Source organism: Leptidea sinapis, chromosome 23 (assembly GCF_905404315.1).
Source record: "Leptidea sinapis chromosome 23, ilLepSina1.1, whole genome shotgun sequence".
NCBI classification, from domain to species: Eukaryota; Metazoa; Arthropoda; class Insecta; order Lepidoptera; family Pieridae; genus Leptidea; species Leptidea sinapis.
The window spans coordinates 3711615-3739526 of record NC_066287.1 but is presented as its reverse complement, the minus strand read 5'-3'; the positions used below and the strand labels follow the sequence as shown (position 1 = coordinate 3739526).

General features: G+C 34.4%; 1 protein-coding gene across 4 annotated transcripts in view; it reads right to left on the bottom strand.

The window, feature by feature from the left end:
* Positions 1-2683: 2683 nt before the first annotated feature.
* LOC126971358 (cyclin-T-like) overlaps positions 2684-27912 on the bottom strand; it is a 31391-nt gene continuing 6162 nt past the window's right edge. The window contains exons 5-10 of one of the 4 annotated variants that reach the window (XR_007730892.1): positions 24155-24291; positions 20967-21120; positions 20544-20663; positions 17883-19984; positions 14279-17635; positions 11256-12981 (exon numbers count right to left, since the gene is read on the bottom strand). Coding sequence is in view for 1 of the 4 variants with exons in the window: in XM_050817643.1 (XP_050673600.1) it covers positions 10369-10407; positions 18669-19984; positions 20544-20663; positions 20967-21120; positions 24155-24291 (1766 nt within the window). In the remaining 3 variants the exon portion in view is untranslated. Of the gene's footprint in view, positions 10408-11255; positions 12982-14278; positions 19985-20543; positions 20664-20966; positions 21121-24154; positions 24292-27239; positions 27465-27912 lie in introns of those variants that run through there. The other 3 variants (XR_007730893.1, XM_050817643.1, XR_007730891.1) reach the window with 3 other exon arrangements.

Sequence of the window (27912 nt, the reverse complement as noted above, 5' to 3'; positions counted from 1 at the left end):
GAGTGTTTTTATACCTAATTATCCACAGTTGCATACAAGACTTTATCTACACCCATAATATGAATCCTCTATAAAAGATTCTGAAATAGTTAGCTTACTGCTGACATTAAAAAAAACCAGTCCTAGGTAACCATAATATCAACCAAAGGAGTGTTATTGTGAAAACGGATGATATGTTGTACTGAATTTCATTCCAACACTCGTTTGGATGATGTAATGGTTATTAGGCCATTGGGTGTTTTAATGTTGGCAATAAGCAAACTGTTTTAGAATCTATAATAGACGACTTAAAGCATGGGTGTAGATAATAGTTATTTATGCAACTGTTGTGTAATAAGGGGTATTAAAACACTAATGTGGATTTATCACACGAGTGTGATGATAGTATCACATGAGTGTTTTAATACCTAATTATCAACAGTTGCATACAAGACTTTATCTACACCTAGAATATGAATAAAAGATTCTGGAAAAGTTAGCTTACTGCTAACATTAAAACACCAGTCCTAGTACTAACCTAATATCATTCATTACTGATTATATACAAGTAAACAAAGTATTAATGAAACAATTATTTATTTTAGTAGCAATTTACATTTTGTATAGTGTTGTGCAATAATTAAAATTCACTCGAATATGATGTTCTTTTGCAGCGTTTAAAATGAATCGCTCATTTTTTGTAAACAAAACAATAAAAATATCGAAGAAAAATTGCGGGGATTTGTATAATCTACATTTTTTATGAAGCGCGACGTTCTGGTAGTGTGGAACGCGCGTAAACGAAAATGTTCTTTTTTTGAAATTCATACAGATACTACGCATTGAGCAATAAGAATGTGGCTGTCTGTTGAAACGCTTTGCGCATGAAGGGATCGAAAAAAAAAACATAGTGTAGAGTGTTGTTATGAAATTCTGTACAACATTATAACACTCGTTTGGATGATGTAATGGTTATTAGAACATTGGGTGTTTTAATGTTGGCAATAAGTTAACTGTTTCAGAATCTTTAATAGAGGATTTAAAACATGGGTGTAGATAAAATAAATTATCGTATATTGGTGGCATCAACCTAAAGGTAAGCTTGAACTCATTGTTTGTGTAAGGATGCTTCGTGAACATGATGGTCGTGATAACTGTCACAATTAGTTATTGAATTCAACAAATACAAAAATTTACTTTTTTTATTATTCGACCTGGCAACACAAGCAGCACACCTTCACGAGTTGATGCATGGACCAGCCATCGTTCCTTTCGACGACTTACGACGGGTCAAGACGACCCAGCACACGACGCTACCGCAAGCTTGGTATTGCGAGTGTGGGCGCCGTTAATCACCATCAGGATAATCGTTTGTTCTCCATTTCCATAAAATAAAACTCAACAATCGTATGTACCATGTACGAACGTACATGGTACATACGATTGTTGACCAGACCAAACATTGATTGCTGAACAATCAGTTGACCTTGAGTCAACTGATTGTTCAGCAATCAATGTTTCAAAAGGAGCGAACGGTCTCCCCACTCTTTCTCTTTTCGCACATACACTGTACCACTGACCTCTACTTTAAACAACTGGATTGGCGGCTATCAACGTGCTTATGTGCCTTTTTGATATTCGCTATTTTGGAGCTGTTGGCCTTGTAGCGAGAGTCTGCAGTACTAAAACTAGTGCTGAGAACATAGATGGTGGGAAACTGTTTGCAATAAAAATTGCGTACTTTATTACGTTGATTCTTGAAGTATAAATAACACGGAAAACGAACGAAATTAATTCAAAATGTTAAAACACTTCAGAGTATTGTACGTTCCTTCGCAGCCATTTGTATTATACGTCAAAATTAGTTCTCTGGATGGTCGTGAGTGGCGCTTCAAATTGGCATAAAAATTTGCTGTCTAACATATGGAACAATCTGTACAGTGGTATTTATACAGGGCAGTGTATGAACCATGTACGAACGTATTTAATACCTTGAGTCAACTCATTGTTCAGCAATCAATGTCTTAAAAGAAGAGAGCGGTCTCCCCACTCATTCTCTTTTCGCACATAGGTACACTGTACCAAAGTGTTATGTGCACTGTACACATTCTAAACGGCCACATTATCTCTAGACCTCGCTGGAATGTGTAGTCCCCTCTCGCGCTCGTCCTGTACCGTCAGTAGGTACGGATTGCAAGTTCATTACTGTTACATGTAATATTTTCATGCAATCGCTGCTTTGTTTTTGAAGATTTCATTGTAATAGTTCTGTTGTTCTGTCTCGCTATAATTTTAGTAGTCAGAAAATTATATAAGTACTTACTTTCATATGTACTTAATCCAGATTCTTTCATAATTATTATCAGCATCACAAAACCTCTACAATCTACATCAATCAATAATACTGATAAAATAAATCGTTCTTTATTTACTAATAACATGCTAGTGATGCTTGTTTTGCACACCGAAACAAAGCGGCTATGTGACGTCAGGTCGAGAGCTGATCTAGCCGGGTAGTACTCATACGTTCTCTTTTGTTCTTAGCTTTATTTCGCCGTTGTTCGTCACATCTGGATCCAGATAGGTGAAAACGTCCAAGGCTAATTTTTCAATCCAATGCTGTGTTTTAATACTCAGTAGGATTACATTACCTTGGACTCTATAGAACTATTCAGAATTCGGGATAGTAAATAAAAAAATAATATCAGTTTTAAATTTTTTATTGCTTTTTATATCGAACAAATTTTTGGTCAACATCGTCAGGTCAACGCACTACGATCGTGACCACAATTTAAGCAAAAATAAAGTATTTCCAGAATATTTCACATGCCTCTGGTACATTAGCTGAACGGTGGGTATACATTATAAAGCCTCATTCAAACGGCATGCGCACATATTGAAATATTACAATATGCGCTAAGATTCTTTTAGTTATTTATCTATTATAAGCTTCACGCGTTGACATAGCCTCCATTTTAGTGACGTCATGTCTAGGCATACACTTCAAAAATCACCAATTAAAAGTACCGTTCCAACGCGTGGTAGAAATATAGACCATATTCCTACCACGCGACCGCGTATTTGTAATTAATATATCTAATCGACGAAACTTACTATAACGGGTAAGTAGATTTGTGTTATGTGTATGACAATTGCATTCGATCGACTGTTCGCGGTTTTATTAGAAATAGTGTCGCTTGCACACTCATTGTCTCATTAACACCATGCGGGTGTGGTAAAGATATAAATAAGAGAGACATCCCGTGAATTTAGTTAGTATTTTATATTATAATTTATAATTTTTTTTATTAATGCAAAATATTTTCAAGTAATAATTATTCCTATAATAAATTAAATAATGGTTAATTTGGTTAGTAGTTTGCGACAATTTGGTTAGTAGTTTGCGACATATACATAAAATATTTTTAAAAGTAGCGCATATTCACGTTCGCTTCCGTATTAAGGTGACGAGCGCAAATGTAGTGCTGCTCAGAATTTTCGGGTTTTTCAAGAATCCTGAGCGGCATTGCATTATAATGGACAGGGCGTATCAACTACCATCAACTGAACGTCCTACCCGTCACGTCCCTTGTCATAAAAAATTACCTACAAATTCTTAATCTATTACTAAAAAAAATCAATGATAATATTAATTGAAGCCTATAATAATATGTACAAAATGCCGATCAACTGATGTACCTTCGAGGGGAATTCAACAATATAGGTAAGATTACAACCTTGATACATTCGAGTAAGTTAGTTATCACAAGTAAACAACTGGGCCGATTTCAAAACCTAGTGCTTATGTAAACCTCGCTAAGTTCCAACTAATCATTCAGTTCACAATACCTATAATAAATATTGCAATAAAGGAACAAACGCATTATACTGGCTTGTATATTCTTAAATTTTGCAAATAAATTGGCACTATTTCAATATCGATATGCTAATGTACCAACTTTGCTAATATATCGAATAATAGGGTCGGACTGTTAGTTTGTGGGCCCTTACTAAAGGGTAACCGTTGTTCCGTAACTGATTGCAATCACGTGTAGGTAGTAGGAATTTTCACAGTAGGTAAAAAGGAGACAATAAAATATTTTATTTATTTAATGTGACTTACACACACAGCAACTGCGAGATATAAATTACAAAAGGAAACAATGAGAAGATCTTTCTATCCACGTGTCCCTGGACTGCAATAAGCCCTTATATAGGTGTACTCATGTTGGATAGACTTCTTGCGTTTCCCTTAAGCATTTCAGGGATACAGAAAAACACCACAAGAAATTATTAGTGCCCTTACCATTTGCAATGAACAATGAACGGCAATTATTGTATAATGTAGGTATATCAAATTACCCAATGAAATCAACCCAACCTTAACTACTACCTACGTATTTAAAAAAAAAAAAAAAAAATTTTAACTTGATGTCATACCATCGCGAACTTCAAATCAAATCAAAATATTTTATTGCATGTCACATTTTAAAGTAGGGTGGTAGGTATATTAATGGGTAGACAATATGTGACGCCCTGCAAGGGCACAGCAATGTTATACGTAAAATAAATAAGTCTAATACATTCTTATGATATTAATAATACAGACCATATTATAACTAATTCTCACACTTAGTGTAATTAAAAAATTCAGGTAAATCGTAGAAGCATTTAGAAACTAAGAAAATTTTAAGATGTCTTTTAAATAGGGAAGGCTTCTCTTTATTTTTAATATCGTTTAGGATGTGATTATAAATTTTTATTGCCATGTGGTGAGGGCTCGATGACACTAATGACATACTTGTTTGGGGAATTTTTAATGTTTACAGTTCTATTATTTCGCTTGTTATTTGGTAGTGATGAGCATAAGTCCGAATGTTTTTTAACAAATTTACATGCTTCTAGGATGTAAATTGAAGTAAGTTAAAATTTTGTGTTTAATAAAATATGGTCTACATGAATCCATCTACTGAATATTTTCTAATATTCGGATACATTTTTTCTGTTGAGTAAATATATGTTTTATTTCACTACTTCTACCTACTTATATTAATTTGTGATAATATTGTAAAGTTATTTATTATACTATGTATTATAACATTTGAAAATGGCCATTATAACGTGCTTATATAAAGACGATACAATATAGTTAAAACATCCGATTACGAAAATATTTTTGCCCTGCATGAATTGATTTCTCTGTGAACATAGCGAGGCATACATAACGCTATATTAGAAGTATATATATATATATAATATTATGGTGTTATCCGTTGAAAGCTATAGCTACAGGCCCGCTTCGCTACAAGTCAATAAAGGTCACTAAGACTAAACAGACGACCACATAGTATCAAAACTTAATTCTATTAATATTTCGGTCATTCTCCTCACATTCTTAAAGTTAAATTAATCTATTTACTTCTAGAGTTATGAATTTGTTAATTCAGTGGAAAAAATGGTATTTATTTACGTGAATATTGATAACAGTTTATGTGGTCGAAGTACCCAAATGCATCAAAAAGATTTTTTAATATTTATTTCAATTTCGAACAGAAATGTTGAAACAGGAACACGCCGCCATCATAGTCATTAGGTCCATTCTGATGACGTCACACAGCACCGACGAGTAGTGACCGACGCGTGCAGCGTGTGAAGCCTTGCCACACATACTTTTTCACTTTTCCTAGTTCGTTAACTTTCTTAAGCCGTCCTTCGTCATAATTACATGGATATTTGGCCTGACAGTCCCGTATCGTTCATAAAAATTTTTGGGAAATTAATCCCACAAGTGAGGGTTATCACTTTAAAAACATAAAAAATTGTTTAGATTTGCAAGAGCGACATCTCAAGTCAAGTTACAAATATTGGGTTGAGCAGGTTATCAACTGTAAAGTAGATACTTACTGTAGATGAAGCCACAACCTGAGAGTTGAACAAAGCATACAAGATTTTATCAACGATACGTCACTCGAACGGAAGTGCGCTCGCAGGCAACGCGAGAGGTCTCGGGTTCGCGTCCCGCAACGCTCATAAAAATATTTTTTTCATATTTTATTTGTGTAACTTTTTTCTCATTAATTTTTAACCCTAGATCAATATTATTTTAAAATTAGATCTCAATATCATTGTTATGTATCTCTCTAGTCTCTGTTTTGCTATTTTCGTAAGTGCTAGAGTACTTCAAACAGTGCTTAAGCCGGCTTAATAATATATATGAGAAACAGAAACGTAGTATGATAATCCGGCAACAGAATAATTCCTTTCCATTCAGTTTCCCAAAACTTAGATGGCAACACTTTAAACGGTGATTTTTGTCAAAAAACTGTGTTTTACTTATAATTTTTAGTCGGAGCTTTGTTCTAATGATCTAATCAGTGATTTTTGTCTTGCGCGACAGAAATATAATTTTAGAATCTGAGAAGCCTTATAAATGAAGCTAATGTTATATTCACTTAATGTCACTGCGCAAGTGTACCTATTTACCTATAAGCAAGCGCTTGTATTTTTACAATTCAATAAATAAATTGATCACACATTGAAAATGCACCTGTATATAGTATATTAGTAATAAATGTCTGCTTTCTATAAAGATACAATTTAATATACTTACATAATATTTATAATTTTTGTAACTTGAAGGAAGCAATCTGGCGATTGTTTTAAAACTACGAAAACATTATTTTAAATACTGTCTACTTAAAAATGGTTTAATTTTACTTTATGAGTACGATATGGTTCGAAATCGAATAGCAGATTAAGGCATATAATCGACATTCTATCGTATGTGACAGATACTAATAAACTATTTACACATTAACTTAAGTATTTGTTCACAAATCTTAATACTACAATTCTTTTTATATCATTTTTTTATTTATACCTTAACTTAATTAGTCATAAGAACTGTTACTTTATATTAAATAAACTTGATATATATTTATGCTTACAATATACCAAATTTTTATTCTGTTTGTATTGATGAGTTTGGAATATATTGAAAGTAGTCAAAAATCAAAAAATTACAACTGCTATTCTAAGCTACTATATTGTAAGCTATTGCCTTATTTTCGTTAATATTTTACGTAGTTTATGGCATGGCAATATCTGCAACACTTACATCCCAAATAATCTCGTAATCACTAATCAGTACAGAATACAGTGAGATTTTAACATTACCAAATTAATTTTGGGCTACGGATACCTAACTGTGGCTTTTGTCTAAAATGTTGGATTAAATTAATTGGCCTTAAATATTTTACCAATACGGTGTGTTTACTGGTTTAATCTTTACTGAAATTTCTGTCATTTTATAATTGTGATTTTTTTTAAAAGTTTCTTGTCATTTGAGCTATTCTTTCAAAATATGATCAGTCTTATAAGTATGTATATTTTTAAATAACGTTTATATTTTTGATCAGTGAATTAATACTACCAAATATCTACGGCATTGACACCGAACGTATGTTTATAAGTTTACTTTTATTAAGTAAATAACATCTGTTACAAATCTAAGTACTTAACATAATATTTAAACCGAGGATACTTTACAGAAATAAACGTATAATTAAAAGTTTTTTTAAATCTTCATTTATTGTATTATATGAGAACCAGCCAGCGATGAAACATGCCTACTGATTCAATGACATATTTCAAAATTAGAACTCAAACTAGTATTGTTCGGGCGCATTTAAAATTTAAATGGCGCTCTCATCAATCTAGGGCGCGTGAAATTTCAATGAACAGTCAATAATATTACGTTACATTTTTCAATTAGACCGTTGTCTATTTTATTTTTTAATTCATACGATATGTACTGTATTCTACTAATCAAACCCTATCTATTCGATGCCAATATGATTGAGATTTGAGAGGGTAGTGACAAAATAGTCCGCCATTTTGCGGCATCGGCCATCTTGTATTAAGGTTTATTGCAGACGACAGACTATTCGTGACGCACTTTTTCATGTGATAATAAAACCGATAGAATTAATATGCACAAACGCATACAACGCGCAGTCTTGATACACAAAATATCCTCGTAGATCTGTCAGATCATTTTGATACTGCCTGATAGTTCTAAGATTTCACTTCTATCGATAAGTCTTTACAACTGCCAATTTTTTTTAACCAGGCTTGTTGATGGATTGAAGGATGGTTTATTGGAATATTTAGCCAGCATTTCACATTTCTCTGTATAATCTATTTAGATCTTTGTGCATGGAACAAGATTCGTTTTAGAATCCGGAGTAGGTCGCTGTTAGCTGCGGTGCAGATTTTACTTTTGCAGCTATCATCGTTTTAACTTGTACGGATTAGTTTTGACAAATTGTTCCAAATAATACTTTATTTAATTCTCACTTGGAAGATATAAATCCAGCAGCGACATCTCCTGGGATATTAACGTATTTGACTCATTCCCACCTTTCTGTCTGAATACGCTTGTACAATAACTATTTATATGCGAGATATTTTTTAATGTGTCCTGTTTGATATTTTACATTCACTGATTTTTCTATGAGTATATTTGTATGTGAAAGAAAGCTTAATTAATGATAAATGTTTTGAGCAATAATATAGAATTCGTTTTGTATATATATACTACTTTGAAGGCAATCTGTGGCAATCATGAAATAATTACGACTAGAATTAATTAAGTACTTATTATAATAATCACTTCTTAAAACTCTCATTATTAAAAGTGCAACAAATATACAGCTGAATCGAAAGGTAACTATTGTTATATATTCCTTGTATTTATAAGCAATTTGAGGATCAAAATAATATTAAACTACCCGCAAACCGAAAGGAAATAAAATAAAAGAAACATATTTATACAACCTGTATACAGATATTTATTGTATGTAGTTGGTGGGAGAAAGGAACATGATGTCCCTTCACAGTAAAGTTGATCTAGTGTTTGTATCTTATAAAAAAATAACAAAAACTGTGGCGAATTTCAAACACATCAAATTGTGTTTAATAATTATCGAATAATTGTTAGTTTGAAAAAATATGTTCAAATTTGTTTTTAAAGCTTTTGTCGGATAACCACTGTCGTCTTCTTTTCTATTTTTTTTTGTACATAAAAAACTTTTATCCATTTGCTCATAATTAGAGGTACGTCCAATGGTGACCTCCTGTTAAAACTACACAATATTAAATTGACGAGGCGAGTATTCCTTGGTTTAGAAATTTAAAACACCTATGTCAAATTATATTGTTTGACTACACAATGGAATATAAAAAAGTCATTACGTATTTAACATCTACCCTCAGAATAAACATAAGAGCGGGTAGCTTAAAAAAAATAACACAATTCAATTCGTCAAGTCTCCAATTCGTTAAGCTAACTTCTAACTAATATTCTTATTAATCAATGTATAATAATAAGTCGAGGAACATTGTGTAGTACTTATTGCTCGTAAACGGAACTTAATACTATTTTAGAATTTCACTATATCACTAACGTCACACTCACTTCCATACAAATAAAGAATTAAAACTAGGTTTAAGCTAATCCATTTTTTACATTTTTTTTTATTGCCAAGTCAACTTTCTAGGAGTGTGACAAAGCTTAACTTGGCTTAAGCCCAGTTTGAAATTATTATTTGCAAGACCCAATGTGTTCGTAGCAAAGCAGGCCTGCTTCTCAATCAGTCATAATATTGGACTACTTAATATATAAATTCATCAGCCAAAAATTTTGGCTACAGCATGAATCCTTAACCACACAATATTGTCGATTAAAGCCAAGCGTGATGGTGGCAACACCGGTAGAACATAGAATTAAACTTCTTCAAAGGTTCAGGGTTAACAATGAAGGAACTGATTATAACACTGTATTATAATATTTCTACATTAGTCTTTTGTTTTATACAGAAATAATTATTAAAACTAGAGTGACATCATCTGTATCTAGTGTTGCCACATCACGGCATATACTCCCCAGCTCACGATAATATTAAAAAGAAAAGAACTTAACGCACCGCTGTTAAAGTGTGATTAATTAATTTTTATATACAACTGTTAATTTGTCATACAATCAATGTTTTCATGTTATAATAATATTTACATTTCGGACAAGATTCATCACTTCCAAACTATGAGGTATTCAAACAAACGTATTATAAAAGTATTATACAATGAAAAATTAAAAACAAAAGGAGAACCTACTTTAAATTTGTACAAAAATCGAACACGAAATAAATGCCAGTGATGAAATTATCCGTAGAGACAAAAAATGCCCAAGCGCGAACGGCGAGACGAAACGAAGCGTTCCGTAGCCTTGGCGTACGAAATTTAAAATAAAAACCGTTACACTACACTAGTGAGGTCCATTGGTTGGTGAGGAACGTCGACACACGTAGCGCTATCTCTGTCGCGCTGACGTCACTTGCCCAGATGTCCGTTCCCGAGTGTATCGGCGACCTGCGGAATACGAGCGTCCATTTGAGCGCACAGCCGTGTGTCGTCGTTCCTACTGAGACTGCAAGGCATTATGGCTTTTAGTCACCGCACAAACTATCGGGAACTATAAAAAATTCCGATAGTTTGTGCGTTGAATAAAGTCCATTACGCGTAGCGGTGGTACGAGTTAAGAAATTTCATTGTTCTTAATTCAAACGTAACCCAACTGAACCAATCACGGAGCGTTCTTTTCATTTCTGTCCTTGATTGGCGGTCAATTATTACATATTATTGAAAAATTAAACAATGATTTTTTAACTCGAAGTATTTGATATCGCAGAGCTAAAGCATCGTTATTAATTTGGTATCAGAAACGAAAAATATATTTACATTAGCTCTGCGTGCCAAGACCCAATTTCTGAGCATTAATTAAAAAAAAAAACTTTGAATTGGCTCGACGTAGATTAAAACCACCGCCTCACGTATTTTAAAATTCAAATTGCGTTTTGTTTACTAAACAACTCAGTTTCCAATTTATTGCAATTAGAATTTTAATATAATTATGACCCGCCACCAGAGTTTTGTTAAGCAAGGGAGACCCAGGAAGTTATGTGGTGTGAAAAACCCCAAAAAGTTCCAACTACGATCGTACTAGAATGTATAAGTTCTGTATTTGGAACAGTTGCTAGCCCAATAGGTACGAATAACACAGCTGCGCGCAAGCTTACACATTTAGCTGTCAAATTCAACATAAAAAAAAAGTAGAACTCTGCAAAAGAACACAGTTGATATTGAACATAACAGCCAAACAAAAAAAAATCGGTGCTTTATAACCGTGTGGAAAGATTCCAACAAAAAAAAAACAAGAATGTGAAAGCATCAAATCACACATGCAAACATTTTAAAATAAACAAAGTTAATGATGAGCAACACTGACCACAGGTGAGTGTTTGATCGTTGTTGCTCAAATCGTGCACACGAACAATTATTGATAAATAGGAAAACGCAAACGAAAATCATTTAAGATACCCGAATACGTAATGTATAAGAATTATATAAACTTAATTTTGTTGATTTCCTTTATGATTTGTCATGTGCGTTATTCCTACCTAACTGCACAGTTTCAATACAAAGTTCCCACTTATTGATTTATAACATAACCGTCAAATGTCAAGGAGAAGAGGCAAAATTGTACAAAATAAAATTCAAAACAAACTTCATAGTGATTTTTTAATTATTACAATGAACTTAACGACATTTATATATTTCATATAAAAATAGTTTAATCATCTTAACATTAATATATGTACAAATTTATTTCTAAAATATAACTTTAAACTGTAACGATAATCTCAAAAAATATAGTAACTTAAGTACTTAAAAGATTTGTTATTATTATATTGGTAACTACAATGGCACCCATTGCATCAATTATTAAATTAAAAATAATTTAAAACTGTTAAAGACAAATAAAGCCTTCTCTATATTAAAGTTTATATAATATTTAACAAAAATCCAAACCATAACTTCATATCTTTTGAGCAATCTTGACGGTATATGGTGGATGTTAAACATTGCTATCATGTAGTCACAGTTATTTACAAATCTGTTAACATTAACAATATTTAATTAAATCGTGATTAACTAAAAATATTTACAACGAGATTTTATATGTATTAAAGTTTTGAACACCGTAGAACAATCAAATAAACTATTTAGTATCAATTACGCTTGAAGCTTGAAAAATTTATATGGATGATTTTATCTCCATCCTACGAAAGGATTTGTCAGTATTTTTTATTCAATATAAACATTAAAAGTTGCGAATATTGAAATAAAAAACTATACATAATGAATAAAATTTTGGAGAATTATTTTATAATCTTGGATTATAGAAATAAAATGTATAGTACATTTAAAATTATAATCTTGGACGCATAGTCACATATAGCTCTCCAAATGTACAAGAAGCTACACAACACAGACTAACCTATAATATACCAGCATAACGACCACAGACAGTAGTCATGGTGTTATGTACCGTGCTATATAATTTCGCTTATTAGTTGCGGCTGTGAACTCAACGAGGTATTTTTAAATCGCTAAGTAAAATTGGTGACCTCGTATAGGTATATATAGCAATTCTACGTCTAAAGTAATTCGAAGATAGTTATGAAAATTTATATATGTGATTTTAAGTATATAAACTAAACAGCGTGGCGGCATTAAATGAACACACGGGTAGAGCTATCTAAACCTCATTCGTAGAGGATTAATTTTAAAATTTAAAGTAAATTATTGAATTTTTCAAACAAACAAAATATATATTTAGGAAACAAAATTTTAATCACCCATACGTGGTCGCATAAGACGGCACGAGGCGGCTACTAGATTTCTTACAGGATGTTCCGAAATGATTTTATGGAAAATTGATTTATATAGGTGAATTATGTATTTTATTTTTGAACATTTTGAATGATTACGGTTATGGAGTTCTACCCTTGTGTTTATTTATATCTTTACAATTTTTAGTTGTAGCTGTGACCTCACAGATCTATATATATTGTAACGCTACGCTTGGCCACTTGAAGATTACTATAGAACTACGAGGGGCGGTCAAAAAGTTCGCGGAATGGCGGGGTTGGCGGGGGTGAGGTCGCTCGTCCAGGTAGCCGCTACTTGAGTAACTCATAATTACTATATATGCCAATTTCTAGCCTAATTGGGTCATTAGCTTTCGAGTTACAAACGAGTGAACAAGTAAATCGGGAACAAACTAGCCACTATGGAGAAAATTGAACATCGCGCCGTCGTAAAGTTCCTCACCAAACAAGGAAAAACGCCTCAAACTATTTTGCAAGAGATGTTAGCTGTTTACGGAGACTCTGCTCCTGGTAAAACCATGATTTACAAATGGCACGGCCTTTTCAAGCAAGGAAGGGAGTCAATTGAAGATGATCCTCGACCTGGACGGCCCATTGAGGCCACTACGCCGGAAATCATTGAAAAAGTTGAAAAACTTGTATTGGAAGACGGAAGGTTGAAGAAGAAACAACTTGCAGCATCAGTTGGAGTATCAGAAACCACAATTTTAAATATTCTTCATCAACATCTTGGCATGAGTAAAGTGTGTTCAAGGTGGGTCCCGAGAATGCTCACGCCGCTGCAAAAACGTGAGCGCGTCAACTGTTCCCGCGAGTATTTGGACCGCTGTGGAGAAGTTAGGGAAGAAATTATGGCCCGAATTGTAACCGGTGATGAAACTTGGGTTCACCACTATGAGCCTGAGTCAAAGCAGGAGTCGATGCAGTGGCACAAAAAAGGCACACCACCCCCAAAAAAATTTAAAGTGTCGCAATCGGCCGGAAAGATCATGGCGACTATTTTTTGGGATACTGAAGGTATTCTTTTGATCGATTATAAAGAACGTGGTGTTTCTATAACGGGAGAGTACTACGCTTCCCTATTGGACCGATTAAAAGAAGCTATTAAAGAAAAAAGAAGAGGAAAACTGACAAAAGGTGTACTCCTTTTGCACGACAACGCGCCCGTTCACACGAGTCATGTTGCGACGGCTGCCATTCATCGATGCGGTTTTGAACAACTACGCCATCCACCCTACAGTCCAGACCTGGCCCCTAGCGATTTTTATTTATTCCCAAAGATGAAGAAAGAGCTGCGTGGAAAAAAATTTAGAGACGATGATGAAGTCAAGTCGGCGATTTCGGCGTATTTTGACGCCCAAGACAAAACCTATTTTTTCGACGGTATTAATAAGTTATATGCCAGATCCCAAAAATGTATTCGTGTTAAGGGGGAATATATTGAAAAGGAAAAATAACATAATGTATCATTTCATCTTTTTTCCCAGTCATTCCGCGAACTTTTTGACCTCCCCTCGTATAGGATTATATGCCTTGTTATAAAATGAAGCGTTCAATAACTTTACACATATTTTTTGCGACTGTGACCTCACCGCAAAGCATATTCTTGCTATTATTTAAAGCAAGACAAACCTTGGTGACCTACCAGAGCTATAAAGTATGGTATTTCTATGGAAAATGTAACAAAGTATGTTTTAAATGACGAACCTATAATATATTATAGTCTTGAACGAACGTGAAGAGGTAAGGGCGTTATAGCACGTGTATTCCGTGTTTATTTTCTATACATACTAATGGTGTACATTATGTTCGTATTATTGGACAAAAATAAATGCTTCCGAGTCTAGTAGCATGCTTTTAGCATATCTTTAGTTTCCCCGGGTCCCTATTAACCATATTTACCAACATAGGCTAATGAATTTTATGTACTTAAAAAAAAACTAGCAACTAAGACCTTCTAGAAGATTCTTAACACTCTTGACGAGTTACACTGAATACGTCTAGGAACACACGTAAACCCTGCATATTCGTTTTTTTTTTTTAATTTTCTTGAGCAACTAATATTACAAAATTAAAGCCTTAATGGTAATGTGTTCGTGATACTTATGGGAATAATTAAAAAATAAAATTATAACAACAAGAGCACCGAATACGTCCGTTTGTCAATGATAACGCAATTTGTTAATTTAACTAAATTATTTCTAATATGGTTTTGAGAAAAATAACCTACGTATGTACAATAGAATAAATTTGAAAACAAAATAAGTTCTATTTTTAAACAAATTATTGAGAGCTATAATATAAATTTAATTAATAATACTAAATGTTGCAACGGTGACATAAAATGAATAACACTCTTTTTGTCAAAGAATTCACATAATACAATAAATTAATAAAAGCGATGATATATTATATCTACATTAAAAAAATATATTTCATATGTAATTTAATATATTTTTAAATCAATTTTGCGAAAGTTAGGCACGATAAACTTTACAGCTAACACTGATAATACACATTTTCTGTATCGTTGTTCTAATAATAAACTTTAGCGATTTGCTATTTTTTAAAGTAAAAATTTTGCTGAAAACTAAAGAGCTCTATGAAGATTTTGTCGCACCTTGTCATAAATATGCTACTACATCATACTTGCTACATAATCTTTGATAATGCAAAACAGCTTTATAGTTATTTAATTTTTTTTGTATTATTTTATGGCTAAAAGTGTAAAGGAACTACACCGGGTTCGAATCCCGGTAGGTGCAAGCATTTATATAATGAATATGGATGTTTGTTCCCAAGTTATGGATGTTTATATGTATTTATGTATGTTTAAGTAAGTATATTGTATTAAATATATCGTTGTGTTGCAACCCATAACACAGGCTATATATGCCTAATTTGGGGCAAGATAATTTGTGTAAAAAATATGTCAATATTATTATTATTACTTGACATTTTTTGTAATATTTTGTGAATAAATTGTAAAAGAGCTTCTAACTTCATTACTTTACAGCTTTTGTAATATTTTAAGAATAAATTGGAACTAGATCATTACTTAATTTTTTTTATAATATTTTATGAATAAATTATAAAAGAGCTACTTTCGCTATTACTTTACAACAAATTTTGTAATATTTTATGTATAACTTGTAAAAGAGCATTTAACTTCATTACTTTACAACTTTCATAATATTTTTAAAATAAATTGGAACTAGATCATTACTTAACAATATTTATAATATTTTATGAATAAATAATAGAATAACTATTTCACCATTACTTTACAAATTTTGTAATATTTTATGAATAAATTGTAAAAGAGCTACTTACATCATTACTTTATACTTTTTTTAAATTTTGTTAGCAATTGTAAAAGAGCTGTATCGTCACTTATTATATGATATATATAATAATTTTATATTAATTTCGTAAGAGATTATGCTAAGCCCTAAAGTGTTTAATTCGTAATACAACACTCATAAATTTGTAGATATTATCTAGCTAAAGGAATGTAATATTGGACCTTCGTTAATTCCATCATAAAATACACTATAAACGTACTAACTATAAAACAACTATAATTTCAATATACATCAGAAAATATTCAATAATTATAGCAACACCACATACAATAAATAGACAACAAGCAACATTCATAGACAATAACAATATAGGTTTCATAAATAGACAGAACTATTGATATAGTACTTAGGATAATAAACTGTTATATAGTTATATATAGTGATAGTTATATTTGAGTAACCATAGATAGACTAATGATGCTCGAGGTACATATTTTTGTCAGCTACTCTCAAACTCACGACTATAGGGCTTCCTTGGGTACCCTCGCCCTACATAACAGATATTCACTTTAGTTTATTACAACCTACACAACACGAGATGGATAAATGTCCCAAGCTGTACAGTCGAAAACCTAGCCTGACACATCGACTTATCAGCCTAAACAGGCATGACATCCGAATAATAGTCGGCACCCAACTGGTCACACATCACTAAACAAGCACCTTTTCACTGTCTGCCTAGGGGTGACCAACCAGCAATAACCTTAGTGAATACCAGGTCGCTCCAAGAAGTTTGCTTACACCCCAGGAGTGTTCTAAACTTCTGAAAGGAGCTGATCTGGTTGGACGGACTGGCCAATACTGCACGCAAATGTACACAACTGAGTGGTTTAAATGTGTAAACCCTTCTCCCCCTCTACCAATACTGTGTAGTTTATGTTCATGTGACAATTTTAAACATATAAGTCCACTTATATGTTTAAAATTATATGATTAGTTAGGTAGGCCGAAGGAATATATTTATAAGACCCTAATTATATTAGTTAACTAAATAATTGACTTGATATATAAGAAGAGAACAAAAGAAGAAAATTTTTATATGGAAGTTGTAATTTAAAGATGTGGTCATGTAACGAGGAGCTGTGAAATTCAATAATGCCTACTTTGGAATGTTAATAAGGTAAAATTTTACGAAATTTTATTTAAAAAAGCCCGTTGGTATCTTAGGCCAGTTGTGATTTAAGAAATTCTTTTTTGAATAAATATATATTAATTTGTAAAACACCATACTTTACCTATAGCGCGCTCTTTCTTACACAACTGTATGGAGGTAAAAAGGGCAGCAGGGCAGTAAATGATAGGATAGGTTATATAGCTCACAACAAACTTCTAAAATTGTCTTTAAATAGGAATATTATATTCAAGTTTTATCAAACGAGTAGTAATTTGAGTCAAATCGACCAAATAAGATTAGTTTACATTTTAACGAAGTTTTCTCATCAAAGAATTCAATTTGCGAAAATATTAGGCGATTTGCAAGTGTGTGTCCCTCTGGTTTAACTTGTCAGTAAGGAACTTAAGCAATTTATAAATTATTTAATTTAAAAAAAATTTATTAGCGTATGGGTATATGTCCACACAACACAAGACAGATTAGACTAAGAATTGTTAATATATTATATATATATATATATATATATTAACAATTTTTATGCATATTTTATCTTTGACCTGTGTACCATACAATTACGGAGTTCCCTATTAGGCCGTCTCCGTTAATAAAGTAAATTTATATTAAAAAAGTTACAACTTAATAAAATCACTTTAAACATTAGCTATTCTCTACATAAATATGTACCTCGATTCACCCAATCTCGTATTAAATTATTTTGGACTCCGTACGCGTGTTTAAATGCTTAACTTAACCTCCTTCACTGAAACGACTTAAAGTCCTTAGTTTACCTTAAACAGGTACAATAAAAACCCTATAAACATTAAATAACTACAATATACTTCACAAAATATATAAACATTTTACATTAGACCCTTTTTTTTAATTAATATAAATATATATAGAAAATTTAAAAGCTAGTATATTTGTCATTGATTAGTATCATAATATATTGTAGATATAGAATATAATTGAAACCAATAGAATTTTCATATTTTGAATGATAGGATATTTGAAAAATGGCGCAAAAAATAAATTGGATAATGTAAGGAAACTATTATCGAGTAAAATCATTTTTACAGAGTAGACTCGTCTAACATCATCTGATTTGTAAGTGATAACTCGCGCGCCCATGTATGGTGATAGAATTCCATGGGATTAAGGTGTATACGCGGCTTATCGACTGCCCAATCAACGCATGTTGCTGTTAATGTCGCCAAGTGTAATCTCCGTCGGGTGTCACTCCGGCGGCGGCGGCGGGACTTGCGGCGGGGGCATCGACGGCAGCGGCGGCTGGCTCTGCTGATACATGGGCCCATAGAAGTATCCGTCCATGATGCCGTAGTACAGCGGCGGTGGGGGCTGTACCATGTAATAGGGCAGCGGAGGCCTAAAAGGGGGTGGAACATTCCAATTGCCTACCTTTGGTGCTTCGTGCCTCTGGACCTTCGGAGGCGGCCCGTTCTCCAAGTTGATCCTCTTCCGGGACGTTTCGATGACTTCCTTTGATATCTTGATCTTGAGACCGGAGCCCTGAGGCGGCGGGGGCGGCGCCGCCAATCTATCCTTCGGTATCTTTATCTTCAACCCTGGACTGGACAACTTATCCCTGGGTATAGTTATCTTGAGCCCATCCGTCTCGGTTGGACTATCTTTCTTCTTGTCTTTATCTTTCTTATGTTTCTTCTTTTCGTCCTTCGATTTGTCGCGGTCCTTGTGTTTGTGTTTGTCTTTTTTCTTCTTTTCTTTCTTGTGTTTATGGGGGTCTTCTGTTTGGGGGGGATTTGGCGGGGGTTCGGGTTGAAGAGGGGGCGGATCATTTTGGGGTTCTTTCCTAATTTCTATTGGCGACTTCTTTTCCGTTGCTACGGTAATTGGCGCCGGCTTGGCAAGGCTTTCTTTTAATAAATTAGATACTAAGGTAGGGTCTGTTTCTATGCCATTCAAGGGCCTAGTTTCGGGTACGGGTTTTTTAGGTTCGGGCGGTCGGGCCTTTATTGAGGTACCTCGTTGTGAATCTCTAACGACATTTTCGTAACCGGGGGTTTCGTCAATTTTTTTCATGACAGGAACTAATTCGGGTTCGGAATTTGAAGGCAGCCGTTGTCTGGGTTTGGGATCTTTTGGTGATGAGAAAGGCGAGAGAATAGCAGGTGGCTGCATTTCTCTGACAGCTGTAGCTGGATCGGGCCTCTTTTTGGGACTTTGCGGCCTTTCTGTGGGAGGCGGGATTGGTCTTTCGGGTTTTGGTTTTGGCGGTTGTGGCCTTCTTGGTTGTGCCGCTGCAACAGCCGGTGTTGCATTTTCTGGTGAAAATAAGGACGGTGGCCTCGTCCGTTGGGGAACTTCCTGGGGTGGGTTTGGTTGACTTGCAGGATTGATTTGATTAGGGGGGTTCTGTTGGGCTTGGCTTGGGGGATTGACGGGCACACTTTGTGGTGCCGGTACTCGATGCCTGTCAACAGGTTTGTGATGGGGTGGTTTGTGCGGCCAATTATTATGATGAGGTTTGTGCTGGCTATTCGATGGTCTATGGTGGTTGTGGGTTGATGACGGATTGGGTCGGGAGGTGGTGGGGTTGGGATTTGGTCTCTGCATGGCTTGCCGCCTCTCTCTCTCTTCTCTCTCACGTTTCTCTCTGTAAAGATTGTAGTCGATTTTCTGTGGTGGTGCTTGCTGGGTGGTAGCTGGCACATAGCCACCTGGTGGTAGTTGACGGCGTCTTTCCCGTTCGTATTCTGTGAGCAATACTTACTATTAACGACTACATAAAAAACACAAAATTTTCGACGTTTTTAAAAAATATTATTTATACTAAAATTATTATTTGTATTGCTTAGACGACGACATACATCTTGCTAATAAATGTGAATGAAACTTGCTAGGGAATGAAAAATTTTACTGTGTCTTGTGTTACAGTATTCGATTATTATGCGGCTAATACTATTTAATAGTGTTAAAAATGAGGGAAATCAATGATTAAATACTAATATTAATATTTAAAAACATCATATTTATTATATTACACCAAGTAATTTTTTAATTCGTGCATGAGTGTACTCGAATGACCTCTAACAGAGAGAGATGGCGAGAAACAGTGAGGCGTATCGAACGAGAAGATTTCATTCTTTAACTTGGGGGAAGAAATTGAGTGGCTATAACTACAAATAAGAAATTGAAGTAAATGGAGGATGTTTTCTACCCTTGATGACCTCATAAGAACACATTATAATATAATAACAAAATTAATCACTGCCTCCACTTCGAGCAGATATAATTTTTTGTATTGTTATTTACCTTTGTCGAATGATTTCTCGATCTCATCGCTGTTGGCCAGGGAGTGCTCCTTCTTCCTGTCGAACGGTGAATTGACCGCCCCCGCGTTTGACGGATGCGGCGCGCTCGGAGAACTGCCACCTGGGTCAATTCGAAATAGTAATTGTGAAAACGATGTTAAGATTTTTTATGGCTACAAGGGACGACACGAGCAGGACGTTTAGCTGCCTTCCCTGCTGCGTAAATTCACACGCCCTGTCCATTACAATGCAGTGTCGCTCAGGATTCTAGAAAAACCTATAAAATCTGGAATAGTTATACAGAGCCGTATGTATTTACTTGTTATTTAAATGGCATTTCTAGCTTCTATAGCTGGAAGCTCCATCCCCCAACAAACTTGAGTATAGTGGTATAGATCAGACAGTCAAGTTGCAATCAACTCACTGGTATTGGACATGGTCATCATCTTCTTCTTCAGCCTTGAGGGACATTTATCGAAGATGTGTAGGAACTCTGCGGTCAGCTTCTCAAGCAGGTCGGTGGTGACTGTCCGGTCTACGTACGAGAACCAGTGGCGGCCTTCGTGCGACTGCGGTATCTAAGCACAGAACATTAAGCTAATGAAAAAAAACATAATCCTTCATTTGTCTAAAACGGCTTTACTCACGGGTTGTCAGAGGTGTACCGACTAGTTTCGGACCATTCGGTGGTCCTTCTTCAGGGTGTGTGTCCCGTCTCAAACTGGATTTGCGTTCTGCGCCAGCGGTGATTAGTCATCGCTAGCATCATTGCTATTGCACCGAAGCACTGAAACTCCTGCACTCCGAATGGTCCGAAAATAGTCTGAACCAACTCCGACCAGACAAATATAAAGTTTATAATGTCTCACGACTGTTTTAAAAAATGATGTGGTGTCGTGGGACACCAGGTAGGCTAATGTAGAATCGACACAAATTGCAAAAAAAATCGTTCTAATATTGCTATAATCGTTATCATATATTAATATAATAATATTGATAATATATACACTACTCGCTTGTTTATGCGCTACTCGCGCGATACTCGCGCCTGCGCACGTCTCATTTAACGGTTTTATTCCACGCACTTTTCCACGCACTTTTTTCCACGGATTTTTTACGGTTACGGTTTTACTATCACATTTTTTCAGTTCGGTCGCGCAACAAAATTCCTATCCCCTCCAAGCCTGCCGTAAGGAACTTCGTTCCAATAATTTAATAACACAATATCTTGTAGGTTATCTAACAAATTGTATAAAAATGTGGAATGTTAGAGTATAGCTCCTCAAGAAGAAGGAGATTTACCTCGTTCATAAAATTGCGTGACCTGGCCACGAAGACAATGCCGGTGTTGGCTTATTTATAAGAGGGGGAACGAGCAAGAGGCTCAAGTGAGTCAACTGACCAATGACATTCGCATCCTCGTTGCTAGCCTTTAAGTTGGGAGTACGCGCTAATCTTGAAAAGGCACCTATGTCGTATCGATTCGGAAAAACGGATACCACAAAGTGAGATTTTTGAGGCCTGGGAGGAATCACAGAATGCACTTGGTACCTTCTGTGATTTATCTAAGGCTTTTGATTGTGTTCAACATTCAACGCTGGTCAGGAAGCTATGCCACTATGGTATAAGAGGATCTGCACTCGATCTTCTGATCTCATATTTAAATAATAGGATTCAGAGGGTCGAGGTGAATGGCAGGAGATCTCCTGGGACTCCTCTCGGTATGGGGGTACCACAAGGGTCTATTCTTGGACCCTTCCTCTTCCTAATTTATATAAATGATCTACATAACCTTGTAGAAAAAAAACACAAGGTGGTATTGTTTGCGGATGACACTTCACTTATATTCAAAGTGAAACGAAGCCAAGTTTTATATGACGAAGTAAACAATGATCTATCTGACATCGTGTACTGGTTTAGCGCCAATAACTTATTGTTAAATAATTATAAAACCAAATATATTAAATTCACCGCGCCAAATGTCAAAAATGTAGATGCGAATATTTTATTAAATGGAGAGGTGGTAAAACCAGTGGAATCTGCTATATTTCTTGGCATTACTCTTGATTCCAAATTGCAGTGGGGCCCCCATATTGAAGGATTGGCGAATAGGCTTAGTTCTGCAGCATATGCGGTTAAGAAAATCAGACGGTTAACTGACATAGATACGGCGAGATTAGTATACTTTAGTTATTTTCATAGTATTATGTCCTATGGTATATTGTTATGGGGCAGTGCGGCCGATATTAATACTATCTTTGTGCTGCAGAAGAGGGCTATTCGCGCGATTTATAACCTAGGTCCTAAAGAATCATTAAGAGAAAAATTTAAAGAAATAAACATTTTGACTGTTGCTTCTCAATACATTTTTGATAATGTTTTGTATGTTCATAAGCACATTGAGGAATTTTCTAGAAACTGTGACATTCATAATGTTAACACGAGGAACAAACATAAACTTGTTATGCCTACTACTCGGTTGGGTCGAGTTAGTAAGTCTTTTGTTGGGCGATGTATATGCTTCTACAATATGATCCCAGAAAATGTACAAAACAAATGTGTTACGAAATTTAAAAGAATTGTTAAAAAACGTTTGTGTGGGAAAGATTATTATAGCATAAACGATTTTCTTAATGACACCACGGGCTGGGATTAAAGCGAACACCCTCAGGCTCTTTAATTATTAATATTTATTGTACGATATTACATTGTAATCCATATTTTTTATAAAAAAAAGCCCGCTGAGTTTCCTGCGCCCATTCTTCTCAGGTCTGAGGCAGTCTCTTTTGAATGGGTGGTAGATTTTGACGTTCAATAAGTGATTATAAATCCTATTTTGAATAAAAATATTTGAATTTGATAAGGCAAGAAATTTCTTGAAAAAAAGTTCATTCAAATTGCGTGAAATTTCAATTCTTTTTTACTTTTATCTGCATTCAATAAATAGATTTAGGAAACTCAACTTTATAATAAGCGTGCACAGAAGATAGCCTATCTTCTGTGCACGCTTCTCTTATGCAGTGGCTGCAGGGACGGCAGGTTACAATAACCAAGAGCAGCTTTTGACAACGCCTAGAACATGCATGTTCCAGTAGGGTAACTTGCTTGCCGATTTTGTTTGAAGAATCTTGAGGTATGGTTATATTTCCTTTGTAGAACTTCGCAGTTCGGATCATTTGTACACAGCGCCGCAACACGTTCGATAAGCCTGTTTTTTGCAGTGATCCGATTTAACCGACGCATGGAACCAGAGCTGTGATCTGCCACAGATCGGGACTACAAAGCTTGGTATAAAATATCCATGCCCTGTAGTATCACATGGGCTACTGCACTAGCTGGGACTCTGTCTCGATAAAATAATAACTGGTAGGCATGGGCCAAAGGCAAACTCAAGGTGCTCTTTGAAGAAAAGAAGGTCAAGGAGTGAATCTCCCTCTATCGACTCGAATCGAGTGTACTCAAACAAACGTTAAAAAGCCAAGTAGCACAGTTTAATTCCCTTCAATATCTACAAAAATAAGATCTGAGCGCGTTTATCAAAGTAGGTATTGAAGGTCGGGAGTAAAATTCGAAGATTAAATTATCGTAAACTACGATAGAGACAACACTAACCTGCCAATTGCTCCATTTAGAGGCCAAATGTATACAAAAACACGCCACAACGGTCGGCCTGTACTGCAGACACATCGTTGTCAGGTGCAAACTATTGGATGCCATGAAATACGACGTCTGGGCTAGGTCCTTGGGCGCTGTGGATACAAAAGATCTTAAATTAACAACTTCGCTAAAAGTATACAATAATTCACTTGCCTGGAATTCGTTCAGGCTCGATATGTTATTATTATAATAAAAAAACTCTAAAATAGAACGCTTTGTAACAGCAAATTGTAATTGCAAACTAATATTGGCTACAATGTCAACTTTAACGTCAACAATTTACGTGGGAAAATATGCCTATACGTAAATTACACTATTTCAAAAAGGGCACAGCCATGATATTCACCAATTCCAATGTACAGTACTTGTCCTAACTATTAATTATTTTCTCACTCTAGAAAGATTTAGTACTCTCAGAGCTATCCAAAATACTACTTGCTGAACGATAATCGCGTGGTCTGTGTGATACAGAGCGGTCATTTTCTAATACAGTGTGTGTTATCGCCCGTGGCGTTCGTACACTGGCTTATATAGCGAGCTACAAAACTATCGCAATAACACTGAATAACCAAACTCATAAAAGAAAAAAAAATTTGGTCACTTCAAATAAAACTAACACTAGATTTTAACAACTTTAAATTACTAAAATTTGATTGAAAAACAAGGATTATGGAATAAACGACTTATTATTACTATTAAAACGGTGAAACTTTCAGATATTTTCAAGGACATGGCACAATTGCTATAAATGTATGGAGCGAACGAAGGGAGTACTTGAAACTTTGGCATCCTCGCCCAGCTCGAAGGACCAAATTATGTACGTAATGGATAAATTGTCATTTTTTTAATGATGGAAAAAAAAATTAAAGGCCACGAAGTCCACCTGATGGTAAACGCAAACACCATGCCTAGTTAAATTGCTCAGGATTCTTGAAAAAATTTAATTTCTGAGCTACATCGCAATTCTAGTCGTCACCTTGAGACATGTAATTTCTGTATAGCCTAAACATTTTTTTTTGAATAGGAGGATGGTAAATGATCACTTGTGGCCATCGTGCGCATCTTGCAATGCCAGTGAATTTACACCTTGCAAGCTTTTGAGGAAGTTGTACAAGACTAATTAAGATGTCCGTTTCATCAAAAAAATTGTTATTGAAATAGCTACGTTATGTTATGACATTTTATAAGAATCTTGATATCGGATTACGATTATGACACGCGTCAATTTAAACGTACGTGACTTTCGAAAGATGGGTCACGTAATCTAATTCAATGGAAACATCTCAGCGATAAATCTTACTTCTAAAATATAGATAATTTGAATAGATAAAATTCTAATAGATATTTAAACAGAGGAAACAATGTATATAAATCATACTGGCGCGTCAGTATGACGTATTGGTGGCTAAGATTTTGCGGAAGGGGGACAAACATACACCAGAGGATTCACAAGATGTCGTTGACCTTATAAAACGTCGAATAAACGTACATATGAATTCAAAATAGTTATTTATACAACTGTTGTGTAATAAGGGGTATTAAAACACGAATGTGGGTTTATCTCACGAGGCGAAGCCGAGTGTGATAATAGTATCACATGAGTGTTTTAATACCTAACTATCAACAGTTGCATACAAGACTTTATCTACACCCAAAATATGAATCCTCTAAAAGATTCTGAAACAGTTAACTTACTGCTAACATTAAAACAGCCAGTCCTAGTAGTAATCTAATATCATCCATTACTGATTATATACAAATAAACTAAGTATTAATGAAAGAATTATTTATTTTAGTAGTAATTTACATTTTATATAGTGCAATAATTAAAATTCACTTGAATATTATGTTCTTTTGGAAATTAATCGCTCATTTTTTGTAAACAAAACATTAAAAATATCGAAGAAAATGGCGGGGATTCGAATAACCTACTTTTTTTTACGGCGCGCGACGTTCTGGTCGTGTGGAACGCGCGTAAACTAAAAGGTTATTTTTTGAAATTCATACAGATGCCACGCATCGAGCAATAAGAATGTGGCTGTCTGTTAAAACTCTTTGAGCATGAAGGGAATGAAAAAAAAATAGGAGTGTTGTTATGAAATTCAGTACAACATTACAACACTCGTTTGGATGAGGTAATGGTTATTAGAACATTGGGTGTTTTAATGTTGGCAATAAGCTAACTGTTTCAGAATCTTCAATAGAGGATTTAAAGCATGGGTGTAGATAAAATGATAAACAAAATTGGTAAGAGGCGGGCGAATAGCAAACCGAGGGCACCGTGGTTAGAGTCAATCATTGTACCTAATCATTATTTTTATTTTTGCTTTTTTACTAATAATATATTATATAACACCTTTATATAAAATAGGAAGATTATAAGACACCAGGAACAGACATAAACTGATGATGCCTACTACTCGGCTTAGTCTAGTTAGTAAGTCTTTTGTGGGGCGATGTATATGCTTTTACAACAAGATCCCAGAAAATGTTCAAAACAAAAGTATTACGTTATTCAAAAGAATTGTTAAAAAACGTTTGTGTGGTAAAGGTTACTATAACATAAATGACTTTCTTAATGATACCACAGATTGGGAATGGAGTGACTGGCTATTAAGTAATTCAGGCTATTAAATAATAAGTTTAATTGTACAATATTACTTTGTAAACATATTTATTCGATGAAAAAAAAAGCCCATTCTTCTCAGGTCTGAGGCATTCATTTTGGAATGGGTGGTAGTTTTTGAGTTTCAATAAGTGATGTCACATTCTATTTTGAATAAAAATATTTGAATTTGCTGGTAAGCTATATTCACCAACTATGATTTCATACAAGATAGGAAAATACAGGAATGTTTTCGGCTTTTTGAGGTACCCATGTCCTATCGACGAATACATTCAACATAATGCACATGAAATATTACTATAATTTTGAATATTACAATCAGAACAATTCACATAAAAACTATAAACGGGAATGGTAATAAAAGGTATTAGGGATGAATTTAAGTTGTTAACCAATATAAATAATAGTACATACCTCTTCAATCTTATACTTGGCCAGAGCATGCTTTGTGCACGAAAAATGACTGGCAGAGCAGTTCAGTAAATGACTTCCATTTTTATTTCAATAAAAAGTGACAAACCTGTTGCTAAGCGGTCTCAGACCCTGTTCAATACTATTATATCAACGTTTTGAGCTTAAGATTATTTTTTTATTGAGTATAATTAAAACAGTTGGGTAAGAAAATTAAGTTTACACAGTATTAGTAATACTTAAACTAAAATTGATAAAGGACTTTGTAAAAGACATCATATCATTGACTTGAATATCAAATTAATTAGTATATAATTAATATTATATAAAATAAACAAATTATTTAGTTAACTGAAAATAACTGAATATGTTTTTTCGAATTTAAATGACGTTTACATATTAAAATTGTTTCATAATATAATTTAATATGATATACACAAAAAATACCTCATACTCAACAAAATATCGCTGAATTAGATTTCCATAAAGACATTTTTTACAATTAAAATCTACCCGCTACCGCTAACTACATCCCAAAAGCACATGCAAAAATAAAAATGGAAGTCAATACGAAACGTTACTGCTTTGCCGCCACTACGGACGCCTGTCAACTGTCACTTGACAACGTCAAACGCGTTCCGCTTCACGCGACAACGGCCGCGTTCCGTTCTACGTT